The following is an 11,109-nucleotide window of genomic DNA, read 5'->3' as shown; positions in this document are numbered from 1 at the left end:
AGTTTAACAGGCTCATTCTGCTTTGGGTCATTTCCTGCTTCCCTGTGCCAAGCATCAGTGTTAGAAGCAAGCCAAGTCACGGAAGACATTTTGCATCGATGATAAGAAAATTACAACAAGTGATGCAACTTGGAGGGCAGGGAGCTGGAGTGGGTTGTGATAGGTTCTGGGGAGGGTCTTGGAAAGTGTGGGATGGACTAGGATCCCCACCCCTTGCTGGGCTTATAAAGCCATCAGCAACTGAGGTGGGAGAAAGGGAGTCAGGGAGGAGTGGAGGAACAGGCTCTTTCAGTGTGCAACTCTGAGCAAGGAATGTCCAAGGGCTATTAAAATCTCAGAGAACGTGCTGTCCCTTGGGTGATTATATCTCTGCATTTCCCTTGTTTCTGTGGACAAAGATGCTGCTGAAGTTTTTTCTGAGTGCCCTCGCTGTTCACCTAACAGCTGCATATGCTCCTGAACTGTAAGAAATACCATGTTCTTTACTAATGATATGTGTTTGCTGGGAATCCTTCATTTATTGAAGGGTTTGGAGGCACAGTTAGAAATACTGCTGCTGCCCCCACCTTTTATATCTGGAAGCCTAGGGTGAATTCTAACTTAGCTGGGATGATTTAGTTGGGCTTGGTCCTGCTTTGAGTAGGGGGTGGGACTAGATGACCTCCCGAGGTCTATTCCAACCCTGATATTCTATGATTCTATGAAATGGGATGAGTGCTTCACATGTGAGCACAAAACACACTTTTTACACCTTGCTAAACTACCACAAAATTTAAAATGTATGAGCTTACATGCATAGGAAAGGGAACAGTAATAGCCAGGTGTGGTGTGATAGGTATGGGCTTCCAGGATTCATAACATGGGGGGGCTGCAGAGCAGGATTGAGGGGCATCGGCAGAGTTGTGTGGGAAGTCCAGGAATAGCAAAGTGGCTGTGAGGGATTGCTGGCAATTAGCAGAGCTGTCTGGGGTCCTATGTTATATCTGAACCTATAATGAAAATGTCCTTTACTTCTCAATAACCATTGTCTGGCCTCAGCCAAACAGGTTGTTCCTTCCTGTCTGCCCCCTTGTCCCTTGAATTAATTTGTGGTGTTTGATTTCCGTAGACAGTATGTCCTGATGGTGCCGTCAGTGCTGCAGAGTAGCTCTCCGGATCAGGCCTGCCTGCAGCTCCACAACCTCAAAGAGTCGGTGTCTGTGAGTGTCGTCCTGGAGTATAGTGGTTCCAACACCACTATTTTTGAGCAGCCTGTGAGAGGAAATTACTTCTTCCAGTGCATCAGATTCACGGTACAGACTTTAATTTACATTCTAATAAAGAAAGAAAAAGTAATCATGGAAAATGTGCACGATCAAACAAGTGATCTTACAGAGTTAGTGATGGAAGAGGAAAGGGTAAAGCAGAGGAGGGAGACTAAGGGAGAAATAAGAGCTGGAAGGAATGCGAAATGGAGAGGGGGAAAGGAGGCAGGGGAGAGCTGCACTGTGAGAGAAGAGAGGGATATGGGAAGAGACAAGCAGTAAAGATCTGAGAAAGAGACAGAGCTGGCAGTGAAACAGAGGTGTGGGGTGAATCTATAGTACACTCCATGCTGCAGGTAGACCGCTCCAGGAGAGAATGGTCTAAGCTGAACATTCTCCCCCTTATATTTTGCATCCCTCCCAGGCTCCTCATGCCACCTTTTCCCCCTTGGCTTTCATCACTTTCTCTGCCAAAGGCGCCACAGTCAGGCTGGCAGAGAGGAGGTCGGTGGCAATTCAGAATGTGGAGAGCGTCGTCTTTGTCCAGACAGACAAACCCATCTACAAGCCAGGACAGACAGGTGAATGTAGATACTGCTTTACTTAATGTCATTTCCTCTGGGAACCAATATCCAGAGCTAGAGTGAGAGAGCGAACTGCTCTGCAAAATGCAAGTCAGAACAGACAATGTTGTGGATTTGGGCTGACTGCTCAGCACCTTACAGTAAAATCATTGCTAATGTCTGCAGCGGAGCTGAGGAAGCCACCCTCAGACACAGGACAGCATCTGGTGGGTGACTGTCAAAATCCCAACTCACTCCCCAGTCTTTATTCACTCCTTTTTCACAGTCACTGCCTTTGTCCCCTGCTCTCACTGCTGCTGCCTCATTATGGCTCCAAGGACTCGTAGCCATGAATAGATGGTTAGAGCACTTCCCAATGGCTTTCTAGCTATAGTTCCATATCTGTGACAATGGCTGGGCTTTCCAGCTTCAAGGACATGGCAAGTACCCAGTAGGAGAGGCTGTGAGGGAAGGTCCTCACACAGAATTACCTGCTGTGCAGACACTGGGGAATCACTTCTGAATCGAGCAAACTGCTCTAATCCAAAATGGCTGCTTCTTAACACTTGCACTTTTATGTGCTCAAAGCCCTGTGCAGACATTAACTAGATTAATGCTGACACACCCCTATGGGGGAGGTGGGCACATTTTACAGTGGAGAAATGGAGATGAAAAGGGGATTTGCCTAAAGCCACACAGGGACTCAGTAACAAAACTCAGGTTATCTGGCTCCCAACCCAGTTCCTATTCCTTCGGACCACACTCCCTTTCCTTCAGTAGGCTAGACAAATCTCTAGAGAAAAGCATTCCCTGCTGTTAGGCCAGCTCAGGGAATTCAGTCCCATGGAAGGGTATACCACGGAAAGTCTCTCGCATGAGAGGATGGAGCTGGAACCCTCTTCGCTGTGGGTACAGATCCTATCTGTGATTTACCTGTTCCTTTTTCAAAGGGGGAGTGCTGGAAAACCAGCTGAAGTGGTTTTGAAGGGGCTATGGACCAAACTGGAGCTCAGAAGATAGAGGCGAGCTAACGTTGATCTCTTGCCCATGTCTTTTCAGTGCTGTTTCGAGTTGTCGCTCTCGATACCCATTTTAGGCCTGTTCAGGAGACGGTGAGTGTGACCAGAGACCGGAATTATCCAGGAGCCCCACCTGGATGGTAAATTGGTGGGTGTCACCTCATCAGCCCCAGTCCAACATCTAAATACACACTTATCTGGGACAGAATTGGAGCTGAATTTCTGCAGAAACCGAAGAAGAAATATTAGTTTGAACTGGAACCTTAACACTGCACGTACAAAGTCCGGCCCTTACATGCAGCAGCCACACAGAGCGGCACTAGCGTGTAGGCAGATGTGTGCCTGGCACAAGAGCCCTCCTGCTACTGCTGGGCAAAGGGCTTCAAGGAGAGTCTGTGCCTTGCAATGCGAGGTGATCTTTACTGCTCCAACAAGCAATTTCACTTGGCCCACTCCTACTGTTCCCATTTAGCATGTGCCGCCAGTGGCTACAGGCTCACTCGCCATCTGCAAGGGGAGAGAATCTAGATACTGCTAACAACAGACTATCTGTCTTGGGGATATGATACTTACTGCAACACATGGAGGGGTCCTGGCTAGCTTCTCGGCTGAGGAAAATAGGCTTCCTGCACCTTATTCTCACCCCCTATCTGTGCAGGAGAGAGCAGGTCTTTGCCCTGTTGAAAGGTACTAGATAATCTGAGAGTATGGATGGATGAGACCGATAGGATGCCTGATTCTGATCTTAGGTACAGCATTGAAAACAGTAACTGTACTGCTCCTGGTTTGCACCAGTATGAGTGAGATCAGAATCTCTCCCAGGGTGTCTTATGCCCTCATCTCCTCTTTTTAAAAATGTTATCTTCAGCATTTAGGGTCAAACCTTGTGGTTCTTACTCAGGTAAAATTCCTACTGAACTCAGTGAAAATCTTGCTTGAATACTCACTGTAGATTTGGGCCCTTAATATCTAAAATAGTTTTTAAAATTGTTATTTATTCAATGCTGAAACAACTATTATTGTTTCCTCAAACACTTACAATCTCTTTTCCTGGTCTCTCTTTCAGTATCCCTTGATCACCATTCAGGTAAGAGACTTGCTTTTTAAAATGTGTCACATATAAAGGTGAAATCCTGAGTGTGTGTGTGTGTGATATACTTAACTGGCCACATTCTGCTCTCAGATCCACTAGTAGAAATGCACATGCATCTGACGAAGTGGGTATTCACCCACGAAAGCTTATGCTCCAGTATGTCTGTTAGTCTATAGGTTGCCAGAGGACTCTTTGCCGCTTTTACAGAACCAGACTAACACAGCTACCCCTCTGATACCAGTATTTCTATGGAATCCAGTGGAGCAAGTCCAGCTTTACAAGCAGAGTTCAGCCCAATAATACTTAAAATTGTCCTGTTCCTATGGTCTTTCTGTTTCCCCTCCTTCCTATCAAGAGTTCCAATTGCGTTGGTTTATAGTTTGCACAACTTGCCCTGCTGAAAAGCAAGGAACAACTGGAGATAGTGGATGCAATTACTAGCTGCTTTGGACCATGAAGTGTTTTAGACATTATATGTCATGTTGTGCTTTTGTTAATAAGTGAGAAAGTTTCAGTTCCCTTCCAAGCAGACGTGCCTGCAAGATTTCACTTGTACTGTGAAGTGCAGCCATTAGTTGTTGCATACAGTGAAATTTAAACATTACAGAGTTTGACATTGTTCACTAACAAGCACAAGGCAATTGCTAGAAAGTCTTTCTTTTAACCAATGTAAAATGAAATATAACAAAAGGCTATGGGAGCCCAAATAAGGGGGATAGGATTGTAGAGTGCCCTCCTGACCCTGTCTCTTCCCTCCTCCCCTCTCCTTCCAGTTGGGGAAAACTAGGACAATGGAGGGGCAGGGTGGGGGGGAAGGGTTTGTGTGTGTGATGAGATAGATTCCCCCTTCTTCACCCTTTCTTCCCTCTCCCACCCCTTCTTCATAACAGCATGGAAAACTGGAACCTTCTGGAATATAGGGCAGGGTGGGAGAATGTAGGGTTTATCTATCAGTGAAACGGGATAGCAATACTTCCCTAATTCACAGGGATGTCTTGGTTAACAGGATGCAAACAAACAATATGCATTTTAATATAACCTAATGAAAGTGTATACTTCTAGGAACAAATACTGTAGGCCATACATACACAATAGGGGATTCTATCCTGGTAAGCAGTGATTCTGAAAAAGATTTGGGACTTGTGTTGGATAATCAACTGAACATGACCTCCCAGTGCAATGCTGTGGCCAGAAGAGCTAATGAGATCCTTGGATGTATAAACAGGGGAATCTTGAGTAGGAGTAGAGAGGTTATTTTACCTCTGTATTTGGCATTGGTGAGACCGTTGCTGGAATACTGCGTCCAGTTCTGGTGCTCATAATTCAAGGAGGATGTTGATAAATTGGGGAGGGCTCAGAGAAGAGCCACAAGAATGATTAAAGGATAGCCTCAGATAGCTCAATCTATTTAGCTTCAAAAAGAGAAGATTAAGGGGTGACTTCATTACAGTCTATAAGTAACTACATGGGGAAATAGATATTTAATAATAGGCCCTTCAGTCAAGCAGAGAAAGGTATAACATGATCCAGCAGGTGGAACCTGAAGCTAGACAAATTCACACTAGAAATAAGGTGTAAATTTATAATGGTGAGAGTAATTAATCAATGGAACAATTTATGAAGTCTTGTGGTGGATTGTCCACAACTGACAATTGTTAAATCAAGTTTGGATGTTTGTCTAAAAAATATGCTCTAGGAATTATTTTGGGTACAATTTATGGCCTGTGTTACACAGAAGTCAGGCTAGATTATCACAGTGGTCCCTTCTGGCCTTGGAATCTATAAATCTATGAAACGGGGGGGAAGTGTGGGGAAAGTCAGGCTAAATTCAACATGCACCAAATTCGTCAGGTGGAAAGAACTAGAAGACTTAGGGCTGGTCTACAGTAATGCAATGGTCTCAAGTTGCAGTGGGGGAGGTTTAGGTTGGATATTAGGAAAAACATTTTCACTAGGAGGGTGGTGAAGCACTGGAATGGGTTACTGAGGGAGGTGGTGGAATCTCCTTCCTTAGAGGTTTTTAAGGCCCGGCTTGACAAAGCCCTGGCTGGGATGATTTAGTTGGGGATTGGTCCTGCTAGATGACCTCCTGAGGTCCCTTCCAACCCTGATATTCTATACTGCTTAAGTTGATGTAATTTACGTCGCTCAGGGGTGTGAAAAAAGACACTCCCCCCCACCCCTCCCCCGAGCAACGTAGGTTATATTGAGCTAAGCGCTATCCACACCAGTGCCGTGTCAGCAGGAGATGCTCTCCCACTGACATAGCTTCTGCCTCTCGCAGAAGTGGAATAACTATGCTGCTGGGAGAGCGCTCTCCTGTTGACATAGAGTATCTTCACCAGCCCTGCTGTAGCATGCCATCTGCAGCATTGCAGCTGTGCTGCTGTAGCCTTGTAGTGTACACTTGCCCTCTGATATTTACTATAGACAGCATACAACATTGATTAGTGTCCCATATAGGTATGACAACCGCTTATGCGCATGTGTTAGTAGCAAAACATTAAGGTCTGTGTCAGCAGGAGATGTCAGCTAGATGGGAGATCAATAACGCACCAGGTTTTCTTTAAGAAAAAGAAACTAGCTGTGTCTGTGCTTATCTTCCTGCTCCCTCTGTCCCCTAGGATCCTCAGGGCAACCGGATCTTCCAGTGGCTGAACGTGACAGCTCAGATGGCAATCGTCCAGCTCACGTTCCAGTTAATCAAAGAGCCAATCCTGGGCAACTACCAAATCATTGTGGAAAAGAAATCGGGATCTAGCACTCGTCACTCATTCTCTGTGGAGGAATATGGTAAACACCTGCTGTTGCTATTATTTGTACTAGGGGAAAAAATAGTTAGACCCAAATTGCAACACCCCCCCCATGCCCCGAAAAGTGTGTATTGTTATGTGTGGGTCTCCTGACCCCACTGTGAATGGACCAAGTCTCTGCCCTGTCCTCAGCAGAGTCTAGAGACCTGAGCTGGTGTCCAGACTCACCTCATCTGTGCAGTTTGGATCTTCAAGTAACTCAAGAATAAGACAAACTTGTTCTTGAGTTACCTGCAGACCCAAACTTCAGACTAAACTTCATCCTCAAGCATGGCTCTTCCTAAGGTTTGAACATAAGAATGGCCATACTGGGTCAGACCAAAGGTCCATCCAGCCCAGCATCCTGTCCACCTACAGTGGCCAGTGCCAGGTGCCTCAGAGGGTGTGAACCTAACAGGTAATGATCAAGTGATCTCTCTCCTGCCACCCATCTCCACCCTCTGATAAACAGAGGCTAGGGACACCATTCCTTACCCATGCTGGCTAATAGCCATTAATGGACTAAACCTCCATGAATTTATCTAGTTATCTTTTAAACCCTGTTATAGTCCTAGCCTTCACAACCTCCTCAGGCAAGGAGTTCCACAGGTTGACTGTGCACTGAGTGAAGAAGAACTTCCTTTTATTTCTTTTAAACCTACTACTCATTAATTTCATTTTGTGGCCCCTTGTTCTTTTATTATGGGAACAAGTAAATAACTTTTTTCCTTATTCATTTTCTCCACACCACTCATGATTTTATATACCTCTATCATATCCCCCCTTAGTCTCCTCTTTTCCAAGCTGAAAAGTCCTCTCCTCTTCAATCTCCCCTCATATGGGACCCATTCCAAACCCCTAATCATTTTAGTTGCCCTTTTCTGAACCTTTTCTAACGCCAGCATATCTTTTTTTGAGATGAGGGGACCACATCTGTATGCAGCATTCAAGATGTGGGCATACCATGGATTTATATAAGGGCAATAAGATATTCTCCATCTTATTCTCTATCCTTTTTTTAATGATTCCTAACATCCCGTTTGCTTTTTTGACTGCCGCTGCACGCTGTGTGGACGTCTTCAGAGAACTATCCTCAATGACTCCAAGATCTTTCTCCTGATTAGTTGTAGCTAAATTAGCCCCCATCATATTGTATGTATAGTTGGGGTTATTTTTTCCAATGTACATGACTTTACATTTATCCACATTAAATTTCATTTGCCATTTTGTTGCCCAATCTTTTAGTTTTGTGAGACCTTTTTGAAGTTCTTCACAGTCTTCTTTTGGTCTTAACTACCTTGAGCAGTTTAGTATCATCTGTAAACTTTGCCACCACACTGTTTACCCCTTTCTCCAGATCATTTATGAATAAGTTGAATAGGACTGGTCCTAGGACTGACCCTTGGGGAATACTACTAGTTACCCCACTCCATTCTGAAAATTTACCATTTATTCCTACCCTTTGTTCACTGTCTTTTAACCAGTTCTCAATCCATGAAAGAATCTTCCCTCTTATCCCATGACAACTTAATTTATGTAAGAGCCTTTGGTGAGGGACGTTGTCAAAGGCTTTCTGGAAATCTAAGTACACTATGTCCACTGGATTCCCCTTGTCCACATGTTTGTTGACCCCCTCAAAGAACTCTAATAGATTAGTAAGACATGATCTCCCGTTACAGAAACCATGTTGACTTTTGCCCAACAATTTATGTTCTTCTATGTGTCTGACAATTTTATTCTTTACTATTGTTTCAACTAATTTTCCCGGTACTGACGTTAGACTTACCTAACAATTGCCAGGATCCCCTCTAGAGCCCTTCTTAAATATTGGTGTTACATTAGCTATCTTCCAGTCATTCGGTACAGTAGCTGTTTTAAAGGACAGGTTACAAACCATAGTTAATAGTTCCACAATTTCACATTTGAGTTCTTTCAGAACTGTTGGGTGAATGCCATTGGTCCTGGTGACTTGTTACTGTTAAGTTTCTCAATTAATTCCAAAATCTCCTCTAGTGACAGTTCAATTTGTGACAACTTCTCAGATTTGTCACCTACAAAAGACGGCTCAGGTTTGGGAATCTCCCTAACATCCTCAGCCGTGAAGACTGAAGCAAATAATTCGTTTAGTTTCTCCGCGATGACTTTATTGTCTTTAAGTGCTCCTTTTGTATCTTGATCATCCAGGGGCCCCACTAGTTGTTTAGCAGGCTTCTGGCTTCTGATGTACTTAAAAAAAAAAAAAAAAATGTTGTTAGCTAGCCAAAACCTCAAAAGCTAATGTTCTTCAAACTCCTTTTTGGCTTTTCTTATTACATTTTTACATTTAATTTGGCAGTGTTTATGCTCCTTTCTATTTACCTCACTAGGATTTGACTTCCACTTTTAAAAAGATGCCTTTTTATCTCTCACTGCTTCTTTTACATGATTGTTAAGCCACCATGGCTCTTTTTTAGTTCTTTTACTGTGTTTTTTAATTTGGGGTATACATTGAAGTTGAGCCTCTATTATGGTGTCTTTGAAAAGTGTCCATGCAGCTTACAGGGATTTCACTCTAGTCACTGTACCTTTTAATTTCTGTTTAACTAACCTCCTCATTTTTGCATAGTTCCCCTTCTGAAATTAAATGCCACAGTGTTGGGCTGTTGAGGTGTTCTTCCACCAGAGGAATGTTGTTATATTATGGTCATTATTTCCAAGTGGTCCTGTTATAGTTACTTCTTGGACCAGATCCTGTGTTCCACTCAGGACTAAATTGAGAGTTGCCTCTCCCCTTGTGGGTTCCTGTACCAGCTGCTCCAAGAAACGGTCATTAAAGTATCGAGAAATTTTGTCCTGAGGCGACATGTACCCAGTTTTTTATTTTGATAGCCTCTCTAATCTCCCTTTTGCATTTCATCGTCACTATCACTGTGCTGGTCAGGTGGTCAGTAATCGATCCCAACTGTGTTATTCTTATTAGAGCATGGAATTACTATCCATAAAGATTCTATGGAACATGTGGATTCATTTAAGGTTTTTATTTCATTTGATTCTACCTTTACTTTCACATATAGTGCCTCTTCCCCCTCCCCACTCCTATGCCCTCTTCTGTTCTTCCGATATATTTTGTACCCTGGAATGATTGTGTCCCATTGATTTTGTCCTCACTCCACTAGGTTTCTGTGACGCTTATTATATCAATATCCTCCTTTAACACGAGGCACTCTAGTTCACCCATCTTATTATTTAGACTTCTAGCATTTGTGTACAAGTCACTGTTTATTTGTCTGTCCTTTTCTGATGTGTCAGATTCTTTATGTGAATGTTTCTCGTCTGATCTGGCCCATACTTTATCCTCTTTCATCCCCTCCCCCTGACTAAAACCGAGAGAATCTCTATCAATAGACTCTCTCCTCTAAGAGAAGTCTCTGTCCAATCCACGTGCGCCTCTGCAGCAATCGGCTTTCCCCCATCTCTTAGTTTAAAAACTGCTCTACAACCTTTTTAATGTCAAGTGCCAGCAGTCTGGATCCACTTTGGTTTAGGTGGAGCCCATCCTTCCTGTACAGACTCCCCCTATCCCAAAAGTTTTCCCGGTTCCTAATAAATCTAAACCCTTCCTCTCTACACCATCGCTCATCCACACATTGAGACTCTGAAGCTCTGCCTGCCTACCTGGCCTTGCGTGTGGAACTGGTAGCATTGCTGAGAATGCTCCCATAGAGGTCCTGGATTTCAGTCTCTTTCCTAGCAGCCTAAATTTGGCCTCCAGGACGTCTCTCCTACCCTTCCCTATGTCATTGGGACCTACCTGTACCACGGCCACCGGCTCCTCCCCAGCACTACACATAAGACTATCTAGATGCCTTTGTCTCTAGGACCACGTCTTCTTAATTCATTCTGGCCCAGAGGGACATTCTCAACCAAACTAGAGCCACCAGAAATTATCCTGGATTTTCATACAAGGTTTGAATGCCTGAGCCTGGGATGACTCAACAGAACATGCCCGCACTCCTTTCTGCACAAGAACTTGTGGTCCAGTTACACTGCGAATTCCAGGGTGTTCTGCTCTGGCTTTTGGTTCAGCCCACTCCAAAGACAAAGTCTGTTTGCAGAATCCAGAAATCCATCTAGATCCAGGGTTTGCATTTTGAACAACCCCAAGTCTGTGTTGTTAGGAGCTAAGGATTTTGCATTGGGAAGGTCTCTCACAAGAGATACATTTAATGCACCATACTCAACCTGCCAAAGGTACTGACCCCAGTTTGCCAGCTCTTTGGGCCAAGACTGCAGCCCTGCATGAGTCCCTCTTTTGGACTGTTCATTCTGCACTCAGGAAGTGTGATTGCAGCCTGTGTAGACATATCTGAGCTAGCTAGATCAAAGCCTGCTTGTGTAACAGGAGCAGCGAAGCCATGG

At 44.2% G+C, this 11,109-nt stretch overlaps 1 protein-coding gene across 1 annotated transcript in view; it reads left to right on the top strand.

The window, feature by feature from the left end:
* Positions 1-398: 398 nt before the first annotated feature.
* The window catches only part of LOC144259196 (ovostatin-like), a 51,165-nt gene continuing 40,454 nt past the window's right edge, over positions 399-11,109 (top strand). Inside the window, exons 1-6 of the mRNA XM_077807379.1 lie at positions 399-463; positions 1,109-1,292; positions 1,669-1,825; positions 2,867-2,919; positions 3,893-3,913; positions 6,544-6,712. Coding sequence (XP_077663505.1) covers positions 399-463; positions 1,109-1,292; positions 1,669-1,825; positions 2,867-2,919; positions 3,893-3,913; positions 6,544-6,712 — 649 coding nt within the window. The remainder of the gene's footprint in view (positions 464-1,108; positions 1,293-1,668; positions 1,826-2,866; positions 2,920-3,892; positions 3,914-6,543; positions 6,713-11,109) is intronic.

Source organism: Eretmochelys imbricata, chromosome 1 (genome assembly GCF_965152235.1).
Source record: "Eretmochelys imbricata isolate rEreImb1 chromosome 1, rEreImb1.hap1, whole genome shotgun sequence".
Classification (NCBI taxonomy): Eukaryota; Metazoa; Chordata; order Testudines; family Cheloniidae; genus Eretmochelys; species Eretmochelys imbricata.
Note: the sequence above shows the minus strand (reverse complement) of the source record. Positions and strands in the feature narration are given on the sequence as shown.